Source organism: Cyprinodon tularosa, unplaced genomic scaffold, assembly GCF_016077235.1.
Source record: "Cyprinodon tularosa strain WSP-4 unplaced genomic scaffold, ASM1607723v1 ctg115, whole genome shotgun sequence".
NCBI classification, from domain to species: Eukaryota; Metazoa; Chordata; class Actinopteri; order Cyprinodontiformes; family Cyprinodontidae; genus Cyprinodon; species Cyprinodon tularosa.
In genome coordinates, this window is record NW_024037948.1 from 422,586 (window position 1) to 442,730 (window position 20,145).

At 38.9% G+C, this 20,145-nt stretch overlaps 2 protein-coding genes across 3 annotated transcripts; one reads left to right on the forward strand and one right to left on the reverse strand.

The window, feature by feature from the left end:
* Positions 1–3,599: 3,599 nt before the first annotated feature.
* Positions 3,600–10,151, reverse strand: tmed7 (transmembrane p24 trafficking protein 7). 2 transcript variants are annotated; one of them, XM_038305555.1, is made up of 4 exons: positions 10,009–10,151; positions 9,514–9,701; positions 5,295–5,540; positions 3,600–4,886 (listed from the first exon to the last, which is right to left on the reverse strand). In XM_038305555.1, exons 2-4 carry the CDS (start codon positions 9,670–9,672, stop codon positions 4,650–4,652), a joined length of 642 nt encoding a protein of 213 aa, XP_038161483.1. In that variant the 5' UTR covers positions 9,673–9,701; positions 10,009–10,151; the 3' UTR covers positions 3,600–4,649. The 2 variants fall into 2 exon arrangements, with proteins under 2 accessions (XP_038161483.1, XP_038161474.1); XM_038305546.1 differs by lacking the exon at positions 10,009–10,151 and having other exon boundaries at positions 9,514–9,906.
* A 1,690-nt stretch (positions 10,152–11,841) lies between these two features.
* On the forward strand, positions 11,842–19,598 carry LOC119796732 (RNA-binding protein MEX3B-like). The gene is made up of 5 exons (XM_038305416.1): positions 11,842–12,593; positions 14,944–15,182; positions 15,274–15,319; positions 17,863–18,593; positions 18,677–19,598. The coding sequence occupies exons 1-5, from the start codon at positions 12,029–12,031 to the stop codon at positions 19,085–19,087; spliced, it is 1,992 nt and encodes a 663-aa protein (XP_038161344.1). The 5' UTR covers positions 11,842–12,028; the 3' UTR covers positions 19,088–19,598.
* The last annotated feature ends 547 nt before the right edge of the window (positions 19,599–20,145 follow it).

Sequence of the window (20,145 nt, forward strand, 5' to 3'; positions counted from 1 at the left end):
CAGGTCTATAGCCAGGCTATGATGGCGATTTTTTGTTGTATTTGGCAAAGTTTGGCAAAGTCCCTACTCAAGTTCTAATGACTTCAGACTCGACATCAGACTCTCCTCCTGTAGATTCGACCGATGTAGTAAAATGCTAACCAACACGCTTCACACACGGTTATGCCGAGAGAGGGCCGCTGCAGATGGGCTGTGGTTAGACCTGGCTGCCGTCAGCTTCGGAGCTTTGCTGGTTGCCACGGTCCTCTCAAGTTCGTCACATTTTCTTTTAAATTACGCATTAAATCTGTGAATGGGCCATATAGTGATGCTTAAAAGTATAAGGTTCTCGCCTCAAATGATCTTAAAACGTACTTTTATTGAACAACAGCAACAGAAAAGAGAACATTTAACTTAGTACTCTGAGCTCTGTGAGTTAAGAAGATGGACCGCCAAGCCAACCAATGAGCAGAAGTTGACTCTCTAGGACACACCCCCTCCTCATTTGCATAATGAGACAGAAATGCATAGAGAAATGTAAAAAGGGCAGAGAGAAATGTAAAAAGGGCATAGAGAAATGTAAAAAGGGCATAGAGAAATGTAAAAAGGGCAGAGAGAAATAAACAGCGGCGAAGAAATAACTAAGGTAATAAAATACAAAGAAAGAATAAAACAGACAAAAATATTATAACATGCACATAAATAAATACTTAAAAATATAAGTAATTAAAAAATAAAGTTGAAGATTATAAAGGACAAAAAAATAAATAAGGTAAATATTACAAAGGCAAATAAATAAAGAAGCTAATTAAGAGTTATATACATTTATGTCTCACTTTTTTGTTGGCAATTAATTGTATGCTTATACATTTATTGAGCATTTATTTATTTCTGTATTTATTTTTAAATATGGCAGAGTTGGTCCTTCATAGGATTAGGGCCATTGAAAAAAAGAAAAATAAAGTTAACTGATTTTTAAATATTGTTTCAGTTTAAAATGGGAAAAAAATCAGACTTCTGTTTCACTCAGAATTCTGACTTTAATCTCAGAATTCTGACTTTAATGTAACAGCTAACAAACATGTTAGTATCAAGCTGTAGCCATGTCTGTTTTATAGACTAGCTCAGCTCTTTTGTTTTAATCACCTTCTGCTCTTCCATTAATGAAATAGCATCACCAGGTACCCCTCAGGCACGTAAAAAGTTGCCTAATGTCAGAATTCTGAGATTAATTCACAGTTCTGAGAAAAAAGTCAGAATTCTGAGATTACAGTCAAAATTCTGAGAAAAAAGTCAAAATTCTGAGATTAAAGTCAGAATTCTGAGAAAAAAATCAGAATTCTGAGAAAGAAGTCAGAATTCTGAGAAAAAAGTCTGAATTCTAAGATTAAAGTCTGAATTTTGACTTTTTCTCATAGTAAACTGCAATAAAATTTAAACATCATTTTACTTTTTTTTCTCAGTGGCTCTATTCCTCTTCAGTAGGATGGACTCCTGAGCAAGATTTAAAACTTAAAAATAAATCATATTATAACGTGTGTCACTAAATGTTATGAGATCAAAGGCAGAAAAATACTGATTTGAAATAAAGTCTAGAAATCGGTTTGATTGGAAATGTTTGGAAAAAAACAAACAAAAAAAACAGACCCAGCATCCTTCCTTACCATAATAAGAAAACAAAAACACATTACCTCACAAATGTGGTAATTTTCATCAAATTTCAGAACTGGTTATCTTAAATCTGCATACCTCCATGTGTGATATTTTAGTTATCTAGTCCAATAGTGAAGTAAATGGTGTTTTATTTAGATTAAAAGCAGTGGCAATATAAATAGCAGTAGTAAGTAATGTATTTAAATTCCTTATTTGTCCCATAATAGGGAAATTCACTCACTTCAACTGATCCATCCCCTTGGGAAGCAGTGGGCTGCCATTGTGAGGCGCCTGAGGAGCAGTGTGGGGTTAAGGGTCTTGCTCAGGGAGCCAGAGTGAAGCTTGTGGGGATCGAACCAGGTACTTGCAACATTCTCACTCAGAACACAAGCTCACTGCTCTAACCAACTAGACCAACAACTAAGTACAATAAGACCAAAATATGCTAGTGTTGTGTAATATGTACCAAATTCATTGATAGGAAAACCTACGGAGCACATCTTCATGGTGGTTTCTATGGTGATAAAATATGATGCAGTGAGAATGCTTTTCTTTTGTAAGAACAGGTTTGACTGAACTGTGTTCTAAAAAAAGAAATATAAAGTTAATATGTTTATCGTTGTTGAAGTCTACTTCAACACTACACTCTTGTGTAGCAGCAGAGATAAAAATACTGAACATGATGAAACAGTTTCTCTTAAACTGGAATTTCTATTCATTTCAATTTCATTTCATTTGAGAAATGTCATCTCAATGCACTGTTGAGAGAAAATCAGATCATACAATCAGATTAGTTCAAAGCTTTCCAATAAAGGAGGCCAGCTGACTACATTTAGTCACTGACTTATCAGGACAGACTCTTCCCTGAAGAGAATTTCCAACAGTAGACATTCACTCTACCACAATCTGTCACAGTGAGCATGAACGTAGCAAAAAAAAAAAAAAATCCCCTTTAACAGGAAGAAACCTCCAGCAGAACCAGGCTCAGTGTGAGCAACCTTCTGCTGAGGCCAACTGGGGGTTCAAGAATAAAGAGGTAGACACACACAATGGACAAATATGCCCTAATCTATAAATACATTGTCAGAAACAGACTAGCTCCTTTGGTGGCTCTGTCTAGGAAAAGAGAGAAGCAGCTGAGCTCTGACCGAGTTTCCATGCCAAAATAATGAAAGCGAGAACATATAGTTAGGGGTTGAACTAACAAATATTGTAAAACAGAGATAGAATAAGGCAGAATGATGAAAAGTGGTCCCTATGTTCTCCAGCAGACTAATCCTATATCAGCCCCACTAGCTGGGTAAGCCTTTCTAAAAGAAATAGTGTTCGACTGTATCAAATCAGTCAGTTCTGTTTAACCTGTACACGGAGGCCTTATCAAAACAATTAATCCTATGTCAGTGATACTCACTTTATGTATGCTGATGAACTGGCTATCAGCAGAGAAAGCACTGAAAGTCTGCTCTGATAGGATGTGTAATACAATGCTAAGAAAACTTTGCCCTAATATGCAGGACTTCCCCTCCTATCAGTACATTATGCTACCAGCTGTCATTGTGAAAATACTGGTATGAAAGTGTTTCTATTTGCAGCTGATTTTTACTTTTATATTCTCTTTGTTATTTCTTCTGCATGGTGACCACAAGTATGTAAAATAAAAGAAAAAAATGCATCTCAATGTGAAGATGATATGTTTTTGTCTTTCTCAGATTTCCTCCAAAAGAAATGCTGAATTAACTTCTGGCTTTTTACAGCTTTGGTAATGCTGCCCCCTACAGGCTGAAAGGGAGACGACCAGGAGGTGCGTCCAGGAATTCTGTTTTTTTTTTTTTTAATAAACAATAAAATAAATATACATTTGGATCAGAAATGTATTCAAACAACCCAGTAAAATCCAAAATGAAAAAAAACAAAAAACAATAGAGAGTGTCATCTGGAGTCAAAATAAAAATGCTGGAAACATTTGATGATTGTGCCAATTTTTAACAGTTTATTTTGTAAACAATCCAATTAGCCAGCACAAGAATTCACCAAATCATACTTAAACCCAGTAATAATGAAAAATGTTGTTGAAACTATGCTTTATGAACAGATTTACAACAGTGTTGCACAAAACTAAAATGACACCACCAGGCTACAGGATAAATAGGCTGTTACACTTTAAAACAGGAGAGGCAAGACTACATAAAAAACAAAAAACACAACAACATTGCAGAAGCTTGTGGAGTTAAAACTGTTGGCTTTATGAAAAACATTTCACCTAGCTGATAAAGCTTGAACATGGGGCTAACTGAAATTAAAATAAAAAAGCTGTGTCAATAAATCCTTCTAGAGATATATAGTTACTTATTTATGGCAAAGATCCAAACCATAGGTTTGTAGAAAAGTGGTAAATTTGTATCTAATGATGGTCTCTATGGCATAATCCACTCAAATCACTTATTTAAAATGAAAAGCCGACAAAAAATAAACCAATAGATTTATTGATCCTGTTTAATACAATACTTGTTTGTCTAATTCCAAATAATTTTCTTTACCAAATAAAACCTGTGAGGAAAGTACCCTTTACATTAGCTGTAATTTTAGAGTCACGGATATAGAGATATCCAGAAAATATTATAAGAACATTTTATACATTGTTGGACCACTTTGCTTTCTACAAATTGTACACAGAAAATGCAGCAGACAGGGAAGGGTAAAGATAGACAACCAAAACACAAACGAAACTAGAACATAACTTAGTTTGTTTCAACCATAGGACCAGCTTGACCTGTATTCAAAAACCACACATCAAGTAATCTGCTTTCTTTAACCCCTCAAAACCTTTTTCCCTACAAAGCTTATTTGCATAAAGTTTCTAAGAACCACAGTGCTAATCGAGAAGGAAATATCAGATTGTTTGATATGATCAAAGCTCCACATCGGCACTGCTGTTCTTACTCACTCTATGCTCTCCCACCCGCTCAGGTACAAACAAAAAGCGATAAATTGAACCACCTTCTGAGGTTCTTTGGCTGTTAGGATCCAACTCGTGTCATAGTGGTCTTCTTGTCTGAGAAGAAGCTTCTAAGCAGGACCACCTGGCTGATGCTGACCACAAGCAGGATAACGGCCTCTCCGATAGACCAGAAGGCAACACGGGTGTTCAGGTCCTCAGCCCGGCTGCGTCCCTGGGCCTCACGGAGCCTGAAGTGCGTCTGGTAGTCTATGACGGACTTCAAGGCCTCATGGATAGACACACAGGCTGACTCCATCTGGAACAAGGAAAGATATAGGAAGCATAACAAAGCATGAACTGGTAGCGTTGCTAAAGCCACATCACACAAAAACACATACGCACAAATTCTTATGCTTACCCTCAGCTCTAAAAATGGATTTTAAGACAAATTTACAGGGATTACATACGTGAAATACCAGATTATGGCTTCTTTCACATATCTACATATCTTATTTCTTAGAAAACAAAACTGTAGATTGTTCTTGCATAGTTCAAAGTTTAAGCTAGGTTCTCATGACTTAATGTTAAATAATGTGATTCTGTGACTTTGGGAAAGTAGTTTGTTGCTTTTTTTCCCAGCAGCAAATCCTAAAGAGTTAACAGCAAGGTGATGAAAGAGTAACTCTCCTTCTTTAAGAGAGCAACATGCAGACCAAACACTCACCTGAGTGAGAGCGGTGACTCTGTTCTCATTGGGAAAGAGGGGAGGGTCATCGCCAACTTGGAAATCAAAGTAAACGGTCTTGTGTGTGAAGGTGGAGAACTCGTTGCTGAAACAGAATTTGTAGGTGCCGTTCTTGGCTGCTGTGAAGGTAAAACTGTCGTACTGCTTTTTCATCTCTTTGTAGAGCGTAGTACCGTCTGGGTCCTCCAGGCGGCAGTCTACATCATAGTGGCCACCAGTTACAACCTGGGAGAACAAAGGAATGAAGGAGGGCCATTATGTCATTTACACCATGACACATCATTGTGGAGAATTAATGTGATTCTGCCAGACACTGATTTAGCAAAGACATAAATCATCTAATGACTGTATAACAACTTTTAAATTGTATAAACTGAACTCGTAACTAGTTTTTAATTAAGCAGTTAACTTATAAATCACAATGTCATAAACTAGAATACTAAGGCAAACCACCTGAAGTTGTGCGAAGGAACTAGGTTGGGTGATAAAAACTAAAATCAATGTCACGATAAATTGGGCAGTTTTACCTCGATAACGATAAATGCTCGAATGATTCAAATTACATATTTGAGAAGTCAAATGAGAAAAGAGGGAAAAAAAGCGGGACCAGTGCACTGTTTCACACGGACCTATAAGAGGGACGGACAAGGGAGGAAGGAGTAGAACAGAAATCCAGACAAAGAGGACAAAAGTTTGGGACTCTTATGATCAGAGATCCTGTGCAGATCTGGATGAATCTGTAGACGGGCGGAGAAGCAGCCGGTAAGAGAATCTGTATTATTTATGAGATCAGACTGCAAGGTTACCCATGTTCCTCCAGCTTTGCCAGCCCATTAACACCAATTAACAGCTACACCTGAACTGAAGAGGTGGATTGTGGTGGTAAAGTCGGGCGGTGTTTGATTTTATGATTGAACTGATATTGTTATTTTGTTGAATAGTAAATTTGGGTGCTAAGTTCAACTATTAATTATTTCAGCATCAGATTAAGAAGAATAACAACATGAAGCTATTTATAAAATTAATTAGTATTTGTATATTTAAATAAATGTAATTGTAAATATTTTTTGAAATATATTTTAAAGTTAAGGAACTTTAGTTACTTTATTTAACTTCAATTAATTTATGGGTTTGATTCACAGCGGTTTGCTTACAGTTTATAATTTCCTTTGTAGTTTGATGGAATTAATATAAACTAACATACAAATTAGTATTTTTTTGGGGGGTTTGTTACAAGGTTGTTACCTGCCGCTGGACCAATTGTTAAGATATCCTGCCACTCACTAAATAAACGAAGGATAAAAGGAAGTAAACTGTGTGGTCCTTTTGAGTAAAACCCTGTCAATGAAAGTCACCAATTTATCCATCCCTTTTCAACTGGAGAAGCTGCACAAGACAAAAAACAACTTGACAACATTACTTTCAATTAAATATTAAAGTTTTGTACCCATTCAGGTTTAAATGTTAAACAATTTGTCATTGAACAAGAGAAAAATGTTACCTCTCTTGCAAACATTTTTTGCTCAAAGGTACTCAACAGTGTAGCTGTGCTGTAGGTGGTGGAGGCTGATTGTGTTACAGTTTGCAGACAAACTTTGCATTTCGTGGTTGTTGATTTTTTTTGCTCAACATCTATGGCGTAATTTTGGTACCACCAAACTGAGCGTGTGGTGGGATGAATGTGCATTGTTTAAACTTGCACACCTTCACTCAAAAGAGGTCTTCCACGTGCTCAACTGTGACAACATGCTCTTGACTTCTCTGCACGCTTAGCTTTATCTCTGCTCTTGTCCGGGTCCACAGGATTAACTAATGTAATTTTGTTTACAGCTGTGTTAGACGCTTCTTCACTGGGCTCATCCGCCATTCTCTTTGTTTGCGCTTCTGACAGGATCAGTGGAGTCACGTGATTCCCCACATGCTACCGTCTTTAAGGGGAAGGAAATACCAGCTACCAGTGCAGACAGGAATGACAGCAAAATTACATTCATTTCTTTACAGACATTGGAAAATTGTTGCAGATAATCATAGTGACAGACGGCAACGGCAAAAATCTGATTTAATAATTGTGAAGTCTTATATACGGAATATTTGGACAAGATTGAACACTTAAACCTGTAAGTATTTGAATCTTTAAGAAAAAACACATTTGTCTGCTAATGTTTATCTTAAGCAATACCTAAAAGAAGACTACATTAATTGCTGTGGTTATTTATAATATTAATTCCCATCCAACTTGACCATGACACAACAGCTCTAGGAAGAAGACTTTAAAGGTAACTCTCCAGCGTAATCTGAGCGTGCTGAGCAGCTTCCTGCAGACGAGACATGTCACAAAAACCCCTAAAGATGGCAGAAGCACTTCACATCAATCCATCCTGTGGAGGAGCAGCCCTTCTACCTCTAATTACCCGCACATGATGAACCAGGGCTTATGAATTAAGCCATTTTTATCTGAAATAGCATTTTTAGCTTTTTGGCCCAGCTCATTCTTTAGCACGACGGGTAAGGCCACTGCAGATGAGGCCTCAAATGTATCCGTGCATCCCCTGATCCTTCCTATTATCACTGATGAACAACACACCAAGATAATTTAGTTAATTGTCTTAAGTTGTTGAATGTTTTTGTCAAATCAGGTGTTCTTGTTAAATCTTGCTTACCTAATAGAGTAGTTCTACAACTAAATTATGTTGTCCCACTGTTCATTAGTGAACACTATCCTGTTGCAACTAAACAGAAAATTAATAAAACAATTACGCTTAGCGACGTTCAGCTTCTTGAAGAGAGCCACTGGCCCAATTAGGCCTTCAAAAAATTCTATCTTGTCTCTATAGATTGTACGACCTTCCGTTTTTAAACCTAGTTCCCATTTTTAACAAAGCTCTTAAAGGAGAAGCAAACAACATGCATTCTTTTCATACCATATATTTTATAAAGGCTCTAAGCTCATCTATTTAGCTGTGTTTTGTTTTTAATCCTAGATCGGACTTTAAAATAGCTGCTATTAACACCTCTACTTCAATAAATAAACAGGGTTCCTACAGCATAAGGCAAGTTAAATTCAAGAGTTTAAGACTTTTAAGACCATTTAAAATAAAAATCCAACACAAACTTTACAATAGACATAAGAAAAACCTTGTAGCGACAAATTTACCCCAAATGTTTATTTTAACATAAACCATTACTTTCTGGCCCAGTAGATATGTTTCAAATTTTGAAAAACTTTCCATATAAGAAGAAAGCTAAAAACAAACAGATATATTTTTAACAACTACTGAACTGAATTCACTAACTTTGTTTTGTTCCCTACTCAATCCTTCTACTTTCATTGTCGGCGTACCGCCAAACATTATCCGGAGATTGGGTTCTACTGGCACTGTTGGTGATGTGATAGATGCTATGGAGGCGTTGCAGAGACAAGGGTGGAACAGAACGAAGAAATACCTGCTGCTTCTCCATAACTTGATTTTGACGCTTTGATTTTCATGCTTCGCACATGTGTCTCCACTGCCTTGATTCCAATCGTGCTCTATCTACATTCCCTGGTAGTGGTTTTAACCATGCAGAAAACTCTTGGATGGATAGCCTATTTTTCGCTGAATTTAAAATTCCCCATGTTGTCCACAAAAAAAAGTTACTAGCAAATCATCCCAAGGTCCGGCCGCAACATCTTTGTTATTGGTTCCGCTATCGGGACGGAACCAATCATGGTTACAGCGAGCAGTTTGGTAAATGTAAGAAAAACATTGTCAATTATTTTGTTTGATATGGATTACAAAAATAAAATCCTATTTTTGATGTGGTAACAATTTAAAGACCAATGAAAGACTGATTTAAGACATTTTAATACCAATTAAGGCCTTGATTTTATTTTGAAGAATTCAATGCCTTTTAGGACTTTTTAAGGATCTGCAGGAACACTGATAAAGCAGTCCTGCACCATCTGAAAATGATATACGGCCTTAAGATTGAATTTGCTATGAATTCTGCAACAGAAAAACAGTGATTTGAATAAATAAAAATGAGAAACAACAGCCTGATCTAAGGATTTGCTTAAACAATTCATTTAAATTATCTGTGAATACAAAATACATGCGCTAGATATGATTTACTCTATGTGGATACCACACTACAAACGTTAAATAAAGTTACTTATAAGCTGCTCATACTTTAAAGGAATTTATTTACAGTATCATACCTGAAACTCCAATGTACACTTGGTGCCGATGATGATATCCTCGTAGAAACACTGTTTAGCGTTGTCAGGCAGCTCGAAGGTTAGCTCAGAGCCCAGTACCCACCCACATAGCAACTGGGCCCAGAGCACCTGCAGCAGCACCTTCACTGACCTAAACATACTCGACACCGACAGCCAAAAGCTAACACCTAAACACGTAAGAAACAACAAAATCGAAGTCAAAACCTGCACAAAATGTGGCAAACAACCGACTTAAACAGCGATTAAACCAGAGCACCGGACATTGATATTAGCAGTAAGAGGTTAGCCGAAGCTAACTAGCCAACTATCTAAGCTATGTATTTTTAGAGACACAAGGCAGTTTCTAATTCTCGGCGATATCTTCGGTTATTAAATTCATTGTTATATACATGCGAATCTACCATCACTTTAATTCTACTCAAGAAGCTCGTTTGTTAATTCTGTATTTTGTCTCAGTCTGAAATACCGACTCACCTAAACTCTTCACCCGGATGTAACTGATGGTACAAAAAAATAAGTTTTAGAAACGTGAGACGGGATTGGCTGTCATCGTTGATAAACCCGCCTCCCAATGACTCCTATTGGTCAAAATAGAAAGAAGGAGCGACGTCATTACGGTCACATCTTCCAACGTCGGAGCGGAACGAATCTTCTTCAATACATTCCAACGTGGCTCTCACTGAGTTGACGGTTGTTACAACATTTCCTTAAATTGTTTTCTAAAGGTTTTGGTGCTTTATAAAATACTAATAAAAAAAATACAGTTATTTTGTACATACGGAGATTTTTATGGATTTATCTTAATTAAATCTTGCTTTTTAATTTTGTTTTAAATATATTCTGCTTTAATTATATGATATGCATATTTATCTAAAAATACAGAATTTCTCTTAAAATTTTCAGTGAATCACGACAGCAAAAAAAAAAATAAAAAAAATAAATAAAAAATGCTTAGGAAATGCAAAAAATTTAACATTTTTACATGATATCCGAGACTTTAGAATAAACTCTTGGTGTGCCCCAAATACAACTTATTCATCTCTGATACAATACCGATATTGCAACATGATATGAGCATGAATCACACATACTTTTTTGTTATTTTGTAGAGTTAGGAGTATGAGAAAAGTTTTAATCATGCAATATTCCCAAAACGGATAAAACTAGTCAACAACAACAATTTTAAAACAACTGATCCATTTTGTCATAACTAATTTGCTTCGTAAACATAAACAGATGCAGAGAGAAGCAGAATCAGCTTACTCATATCGGAGATCGGGTCGATATATTCCGATAATCTTTTTTTTGGGCTGATATTAGACAGAATCCTGATATCGATAACAGATCATGACAACCCTGTTCAATATAGTTCATGATTATTAACCTAATAAATTAATGGTATGGATAAGGTTGTTATACTGTTACAATCTTTTCTTAGTTATTAATAAAACATTATTTAACAATTTGTTTAAAGAGATTTTTTTTTACAAATAAAATTTCAATGATAAGAAAATTAATGCATTCTGTTTTATTTTTTTTTTCTTCCTATAATAAAGTTAGTCTAACTAATCTAAGCTTAATTGATAGAAAAAAGGGTGTAATTTTTTAAAGCTAACAAAACATCTTTTTTTTTCACAGTGGAGTCTAGAAGTCTTGATAAGAGAACCTGAAATACTCTGAGCATTGATAATATTGATATTGCTAATTTCAGTTAAACTGTGTACAACTAATATTTCTTCAACAAAATTGAGTTTTTCCTTTAATGCACTTTTGTAAAAATTAAATATACTGTGACTTAAAATAATAACTGAAGTTTATTGATCTCACATTGGAAAAATTTAGCTTATTGGTTTTTCTCAGGAACCCAGAGTGCATGCTGTGGGGATCCAATTGGTTAGTTGCAACCTTCTCAGATCACAAGTGCACTGCTCTAACCACTAGGCCAACACTCCACTGACTTTAATCAGATTTGAAAATATGATTGTATCAATGAATATGATTAAATATTTATTGATACAATCATATTCATTTCAAATTTAGAGTATATTTATTTGAAATAAATATGAATATGATTGTAATCCTATTATAGATAGGGATATCAATTCCAGCGGGTTTTAAAGGTTGTTCTGCTCCAGCACTATTGATTTTCATTGATAGATGATAAACAAGCTTTTGCTGAACTGCAATCATCAGAATCAGCTGTGCTAATGCAGGAAAACTTCTAAAACCTGCAGGACAGTGGCCTTTTTTTAGGCATGCCTGCGACCGAACCTGTGTGATTCATGCGGTTTCGTCCTCTCGCGAGATTTGGTGCTGCGAGATTACAGTGAAGGGAGGGCTGGCTGCATGGCGAGCTGAAGAGACAAAACAAAAGCTCTTACATTTCAACTAACAGGCGCTGGTCGCTTTTTTATTTTAATATTTTATTAACCAAAAACATATATTACTTTTTTATATTCTTTTTATTTTAACAGCAATATTAGGTAGGTTTTGCATGATGCCAAGCAGCACGTCTTTGTTGGAGGCCGATGAGGGAGAGTCCGAGCTCCCACCGCCGCTGGTACACGCTTTCGCCGGCATGGGCCTCGACGAGCACCACGGCAACCAGAGCCAGGCTCCTGAACAACCAGAAGATGGTGTTTCCTTTCACCATCAGCTCCCCGCAGTATCTCATTTCAGCATCCTCGGTACAGTCCTGGACTTGAAGCCGCTGCACCGGTCGCCCTCGGGGGATGAAGTGAACAAATCGGCAGAGGACGAGGAGATTGAGGGGATAGCGGCAAGTTGTTCGGGCTCGTTGCTAGCGAAGGCCCACCGCCATCAGCACCTCCCATCGGGGCAGAGCGGTACCGCGATGGAGCCGCCGCACGTCGAGACGGTGTTGTTATACAACGGAGAGGAGCGGGATGACGCTCTACCTCCGCCCGGCATGGTGATGCTTCCACCCGGTGTTTACGAGGCAGAACATTCGCTTCTGTCTCGCAGAAAGAGCGTCAACACGACCGAGTGTGTGGCGGTGCCGAGCTCCGAACATGTTGCAGAGATTGTGGGGAGGCAGGGTAAGAGTTTGCCTGGTTTGACTGCTTTGTTTATGGGCCAGTATTAGACGGACAGCGAAGTTCCTTTAAACCTATGTCGAGTTGGAAGTTTAAACGTAATATTTAGTGTTAATAAGTTGCTGATTCAATTGTTTTGACTTTTCTATAACAAGGCCGAAGTTCGCTTCCGATTTAGATCTAGGCTATTTCTCAGCGTGTAACTATTCCAACATATTATGATATGATTTACATCACAATCTAAATCACTTATAATCAAACCTGAACTGGGTACTTAATTTTTTTAAGGTTTTGTTTAAATGTAAAATGTATAAAGATTCACAGGGAAGTTTTAATTACCTTTTACATGTCACTACCATGGTGACCTGAAATGTAAATCCTCTACAATGGACAGATAAGATTAATTGTACCTTTTTGTTTTCCATGAAACCTCGGTTTATAAAGATACAAATTCAACTTTTCAATTCAAAATTTCAATTTAGTTTATTTATATAGCCCCAATTCACAACACATGTCATCTCAAGGCACTTTACAGTTTACCAGATCATACGGTCAAGGTTTTCTATCTAAGGAAAACCATTTGATTGCATTGACTCTTCAGCAATCCCTCACACTAAGCATGCTTGTAGCAACAGTGGAGAGGAAAAACTCCCTTTCAACAGGAAGAAACCCCCAGCAGAACCAGGGTCAGTGTGAGGCTGACTGGGGTTCAAGGAGACAGAAGCAGAGAACTTTTGGGTTGATATACGGCATGCTAAACACGGATTGCAATTTTTTACTTTTTTTGGACATAAAGATTCACAAAACAATTGGAGGTAAGGTGGTATTAATGGAGAAAGATAAATTTGCCTAAATATAAACCTCCTCCAAAGGTTTTGCTTTTTGGCTCCAGATTTGACATTTACCCTTTATTTTTTCTTACACAACGTACATTATTTAAGTATTAAATGTGATGCAAGTACTCCGAATCAGAATGTGAATAATTGTATTGTTAGTAACTGAGCTAGAAAGGATCTCGTTCAACTTGACAAATGGAAAGCTTCCAATCATACACGAACTTCAGCGTACAGCTACAACGGTTGGGGTTAGCTTGAGCTAGCTTAGCTCCCCCCGCTAACTGGGTCAACACCACCCTGACCAAACAACCTTAAAAGTTTACATTTTGTCATCTTCGTTGCGCCAGTTTGCACCAATATTTCGTTCCTGTGAATTAAAATAAATTTGAAAGCATTGGCGTGTTTTTTTGGACATGTAATGCAGCATTAGCCGACTGTGGTCCTTCTCTAACCCGGCTTTGCTTTGTCTCCGAACAGAAGGAAAAAAAAAAACGTTGGTCACCATTATTGCTTTGCCACATCAGCTGTGTAGCTTTAGCTTTCTCCTTGTTCGTTGTCGAGAATTTAACTCCCGCAGTTTTAGCCTAAAAAGCTAAGTTTAATATAAAAACGGTGTCCATTGTATGGAGGATTTTACATCAAGTTGATATAGTTTAAACTGGTTGGGTGAGTGTTGTTAGATCAGGTGGGGGAGGGTGCCTGGTGTTGACAACAACAGGAAATGGCTCTGGTCATAATGTGGGACTCTCAACCACTGTTAAAAGGAATATTTAATTCATAAGCCCGGCTACTTGGAAGTGGAATTAATGGCTGGAAATGAGTCCGGGTGCTGCTAAAGTTCAGGCCTAAGGCTATTTGCCATTAAAATGCCCTTTATTATGGCCACAAAGAGTAATAATGAGAGATTGTAATGTAAGCTCAGTATTTTCCAGGTCTTGATTGGCATGGAAGGAAAAAGAATTGAGGGTTGAAAGTTGTTGATATTTCCGGAATTTTTATCTAGAGTCGTTATTAAAATACTGGTTTATTTTTTTCTTTTCCTTGCTTTTGTTTTTTTCTTTCATATTTCCCTAATCCATTTTCTGTCCTCTTGTTTTTATCCCTTTGTAACTCTTCTTTCTTGTGTCTAACTTCACTCTTATTTTGTTTTTTATATTCTCTTCCTCCTTTGATCAACCATCTATAGTAATTTCATGGTAACTAGCTAAACGTAGACTATCAACCCTTCCTAGCAACTTTCAGTTCTGTTTTTTTATCCACCTAATGCCAATCTTTTTCATCTCATTGGTTTTCCAGATGAGGAACAGCAGACATGTTTACCTTTCAGTCTTAGTGTACTATAGTTGACCTGTTTCATTGAGTAGTAAATGTCAAACGGAAACTTCCAGCACTGATGATGAGAGTTTAAGCTAGAAAAAGACAAATCTCCAAAAGTTACCTAATTTGGTTGTTTTGCTTCCTTTTAGCAGTATCAAGTTTTCTTTATTATTAAACCACTTTTGCTTTTGTCTCTCCAGGCTGTAAGATCAAGGCCCTTCGAGCCAAGACAAACACCTACATTAAGACGCCAGTGAGGGGAGAGCAGCCCGTCTTCGTCGTGACCGGCCGCAAAGAGGACGTGGCCATGGCGAAGAGGGAGATCCTCTCTGCCGCTGAGCACTTCTCCCTGATCAGAGCCTCCAGGAACAAAGCCGGCCCTTTGTCAGCTGCAACTAGTTTAGGGACTCCTGCTCTACCCGGGCAGACAACCATCCAGGTCAGCATCCATGGCATTGTTTCTACCACAATCTTTTATAATGCATTTACTTTAAAGAGGCGTTAATACTTGTTTATTTTTACCACATCAGGTGCGGGTCCCGTATCGAGTCGTCGGGCTGGTTGTGGGCCCCAAGGGTAAGTATTTAGCTTATAGCTGCCCCCATGACAGTGTGTTCCACTTCCTTTTAACGTTTTAAGAACAAATGGAAATGTTTTTTTCACCATTTTTATTGCTGGTAGTAATATTTGCTGGAGTCTTTTTAAAAGGTATTAAGATTCATTCCAGCCAAATCAATAGGGTCTATTTATAGATCTGTTTAATGTTATCTGGCTCGATTCAAGGGATAAAAAAGTCTTTTTACAAGGTGAAAGTTTGTCGTTTAAAAATGTCAGGTATGTTGTCTGATAACAGAACATAAATAACTGCAGCCTTATCACTGTGTTTATTAGGAGGTCTCTAAGTGTTCACATAAACAGAGAGCCCATAGTACAGCCTACAGTTGGTCTTTTTCTGCCAACATCTTCACTCAAAAGCCCCAGTGTTAATTTGTGATCAACCTTTATTACATAAGTTGGCTAATAAGTCAAACGTTTATATATATATATATATATATATATATATATAATTTTTACTTGGTGAATACACATAAGAATTCTGGCTCAGTTCCAATACAGTCTGTTTTTATTCCATTTAGCGTTGTGCTTTTAAAGGTTCTCTGTCCTCAGACTGGATTTTAGTGCTATGCACTTTAGCTAGGTGAGTCATCAGAGCAGGCTATGGTTAAAAGCAGTAATTCTCCACAGCTGGGTTTCTTTAAAGCCGGGGTTTATTATAATCACTATCACCATCTGAAGGAGTGTAATTATTGAATGTATAGAGCTTTGTGCCGAGTTCTGTGTTTCTCTGCCTGTGGTCTTGTCAGCTTCTCCAGCTGCAGTCTGTTTTTCATCCAGAGCTCCTGATATCATCAGTACTATACACTTTGTTTTATCTTCTTGGCAGTTTTGGTCTTTTTTTTGGTGAAATGAGGTTAATAAATCTTTTAATGAATCGTAAATTAATTGGTGGTATATTCAGTGGCAAATTTTAGTTTTTATTTTGAGATGTTTGCTGACCAAGTGCTGGTAGATGTGACACTTGATCCAACCACATGGCAGTAACCTGGTGGATGAACTGCTAATTCTAGGGAGATTTTCAAACAGGTTTACAGATGGAAGTTGATGCCACAATTTCTACAGAGAAGTTTTATCATGTCAGAACTCTACACTTTTTTTTTAAGGTGAAAGTCCTCAAATGCAGCCCTAAATGTACCAAAATGCCTTAATGAAACCTTGTAGCATTTCTGTTTGAGTCTCAAACTCATTGCTCTACATTGTTGATGTTTCATTTCACAAAAGCATAGGTCTTCTTTTTTTTGTTTATTTCTACATCTACCCTTCTCATTTATAGTTATAGCAACTTTGCCCACTTGTATATTTAAAGGTACACTATGCAACCGGTGTTGATTTTCCAGTGAGGCTCCCCCCAGAGGGCGAAAGTAAAAGTGCACTGTCGTAAATATGCACAGCTGTTCTCCTGGTTTCTCCGTCAAGCCAGGCGCGGTTGTTTTGAGCTTAGCAGACAGGCGAACGCAACGAATGACTAATGCTGCGTTCACACGCTAGCCTGCCTCGGAGCAGGTTTACCATTTAGAGTACGTTACCATGGTGACTAGCTTCGCTAAGAATGAATCCAGCTTTGTGGTACCGGAAAGTCGGAGTAAACCCTTAAGTTGTCTCGCTAACCCAGTAAACCTGCTTCGTGCTACAGGCCTCAGATGTGCTCCTGCTTACGGAGAGAAGGACCGAAATCTAACAATAGTTGATTAGAAAACCTGTTACTGCTCCAATAAGCATAGATTTCAGCTATGACCTCAAGGCGGTCGGTTCAGAGTTAAGCATAAACATTAAAACCCGGATCCACCCTGCCTTGATCACCATGGTTAGTGGATAGCTGGAATATGTCGGATTGGTAAATGGCTTAGTTGGTGTCTGAGTAACAGCAGAGCTTTGTTTAAACAGAAGGCGACCCCAGATGTTATTTCTGAACATGTCCATTTCTGTCTAACCATGTTCTGATGGCTCATTCCATCACTGCACTGTGTCGCAAAGCATCTGGACAGGAACAATAAGTTGACTGTACTGCTGTGGCCTGCACAGTCACCAGATTTATCTAAAAGAAATCTATTGGAATGTGGTTCAGCTGACAGATAAAGAGGCAGCTTAAGATGCCTAACCACAATCTGCCTGGTGGAATCGTTATCATCCTGAATAAAATTAATGTTAAGAATCAAGGTTGCTCCTTGAGGCTAAAGAGGTCAAACATCGCAGAAGCAAGGCATGACTAAGCTTGCTGATGCACACAGTAAAAAAAAAAAGGATAAAAACAAATAAGGATAGGATAATTTGCATCTAATGAAAGATGTGTTCATATTTATGCATACAAATAAAAACGGGGTGCATGAAATAAAAGTTAAATATGTGGTTAAGAAATTAATTACAGAGAAAAATGTGTGGTTTATAGTATGACTTAATCGGTTGAAACAAAATATTAAAATATAAAATAGCTTTTCGCTGAATACATACATGCATGAAGTTAATAGGAGACCCTTTTTGTATGATCTGTTCTTATCCCCCAGGAGCAACCATCAAACGCATCCAGCAGCAGACTCATACCTACATCGTGACTCCTAGTCGGGACAAGGAGCCGGTGTTTGAGGTCACTGGGATGCCGGAGAACGTGGACAGGGCGAGGGAGGAGATAGAGGCGCACATCGCCCTCCGCACCGGCAGCTGTGGGGGTGTCGAGGCCCCGGGCGTGGATAACAGCGATTTCCAGTTCAACGGCACAGATGTCAGCTTCGAGACCTCGGCACACTCGGCCGGTCTCGGAGAGGCCGGGTGGCTGCATGCAGGGGCGTCGTCACCGGGGGGCGGGACCTTGCTGCCGGTCAGCGTCAGTGGTACTCAGAGGGGCAACAGCAATATCAGCAGCGCTGCCAGGATGTCTTCCACCTACCGCAACGACAGCTCCAGCTCTCTGGGCAGCGGCTCCAGCTCGGCCGACTCCTTCTATGGTGGCGGGAACGGGAACCGGATGGCCGATTTCAGCCCCACCTTCCCCTTCAACGCCAATGCTAACAACAACAACAACAGTACAAGCAGCAGCACAAGTTTCTGGTTTGGCGACAGCCTCCTGGGCGTGGGCTCTGAGGAGCTCTTCAGCCTGGGAAGCGGAGCCTCCTCTTCAGGATTTGAGCCGTTAACCATTTCCACTGCCCGTACCTCGCAGTCCGCTGCCCCACCGCACATCTGGAGCCCCTTCGTGGACCAGCAGTCACTTCAGGCCTTTGACTCCCTGCAGTCCCAGGTAAGAGTTTCTGCAGACGAGGCTTCAAATGGCTTTTAGATGAATAGTTCTGGTTGTCTACAGACTGCTGCTAATTTCTGCAGACCAGCCAACCCGGCACCCCCCGCCTCTCTCCAACCTTTTCGGGGACCGACGCCTTGGAGCACCCTCAGGCCCAGCGTGTTTACCGACGGCCTTTCGGCTCAACAGGAACGCTCGACGTCCACAGGATCCCCTCCTACAGCTCTGCCTTCTCCTCCTCCTCCAGTGAAAGCACCACCTCCTCCTCGCCTCCCGAGTCCTCCTTCTCCTATCGACCAGGAATTGGATTGTCCGGGAGGAGCCAGGAGATCTGCATCCAGTGTATGGAGAACCAGGTGACCGCTGCCTTGGTTCCTTGCGGCCATAACCTGTTCTGTCTCGATTGTGCCACACAAATCTGCCAGGGCCCGGAGGCCATGTGCCCTGTGTGTCTGTCCCCAGCCACGCAGGCCATTCAGCTGCGCAACATCTGATTAGTTTTATTTTTTCCCCTCACTCCTGGCCCCCAGCGTGTGTTGGATTTACAAAACAAGACCCCCTGATCAGTATATAGGTAAACCCTCAGGCCAGCCTTTTCCAGGCTGGCATTGGTTTGACAAAGGTGCAGCAAGTGGAAGTGGGATAGGAAAGGTGTTTATTGGGCGTGGGTGATGAGCCCAGTCTTGTGCCTGCTATTGTGAAGTCTTCTTGGTTGAATAAGGGGAGGGCTTGGAGCTCTCTATGTAGCATTGGGAGGATTTGGCTTTTTTTTTTTTTTCTGTTTTTCATCTTTTTTTCTTATTTAGAATAAAAAAAATTTCTTCCTCATAATTTTATTTTTATACATCAATGTATATAAGAAAAATCTTTTGGCCTTTATGGTCGACACCTTATTTTTTACATTTTAACATCTCTGATGTTTTATGCTGAAAGAAAAGGAAGTGCGCATGTTTTGCATAAAGCAGGACTTCATATCAGTGCGACAGGAACGGAGACAACCAGGATAAACGGTTTGAAGTCGTCCAAATTACAGATCCGTTAGTTTCCATAGGTATGAAAGACCTCCCAAGAGGAGTTTTTAAAGCTGAGTCGAACATATAACTGGAACATTTTAACACTCCACCTTTAGACCACAGGATGTTGCGCTACTTCAGGATCGCCATGTTGCTTTCAGATTATATTTACACCAGTTTCCCCGTAAACTCGTGCCTAATTCCCGAGTGTAAATGTACGACACAGTCTTGCTCAGTTTTTGAAGCAAACTTGTGGCCTTTTTTTTCTTTCTAAGGTAAAGCCTGTAATTACCTTCACAACACTATATTCATAAATAAATAAAAGAAATCCTGATCTGGGGCTCGAAACAACACAAGCTGACAGGTGGAAGTGGTTTATAGGTTCCTCCCTGCATCTGCGAAACAAAGGTTGTTTTATCCTCTTTCTTTCCTCTCATAGTTTTGTTTACATGTACGTATGGGGAAACCATGTGCTGGTTTGCACCTCGAAGGCTAGACACGTCTTTGCAACATTCCTCCCTGGTATCAGTCACTTTTTA

What these genes read in the sequence shown, in the direction of transcription:
- LOC119796732 (XM_038305416.1), top strand. Translation starts at nt 12,029, where the DNA reads ATGATGCCAAGCAGCACGTCTTTGTTGGAGGCCGATGAGGGAGAGTCC. An exon ending in AGAGATTGTGGGGAGGCAGG is followed by an intron (nt 12,594 to 14,943) that starts GTAAGAGTTTGC and finishes TTGTCTCTCCAG; the next exon opens with GCTGTAAGATCAAGGCCCTT. An exon ending in GCTGGTTGTGGGCCCCAAGG is followed by an intron (nt 15,320 to 17,862) that starts GTAAGTATTTAG and finishes CTTATCCCCCAG; the next exon opens with GAGCAACCATCAAACGCATC.
- tmed7 (XM_038305555.1), bottom strand. Translation starts at nt 9,672, where the DNA reads ATGTTTAGGTCAGTGAAGGTGCTGCTGCAGGTGCTCTGGGCCCAGTTG. An exon ending in AGTGTACATTGGAGTTTCAG is followed by an intron (nt 5,541 to 9,513) that starts GTATGATACTGT and finishes TTGTTCTCCCAG; the next exon opens with GTTGTAACTGGTGGCCACTA. An exon ending in GAGTCACCGCTCTCACTCAG is followed by an intron (nt 4,887 to 5,294) that starts GTGAGTGTTTGG and finishes TCCTTGTTCCAG; the next exon opens with ATGGAGTCAGCCTGTGTGTC.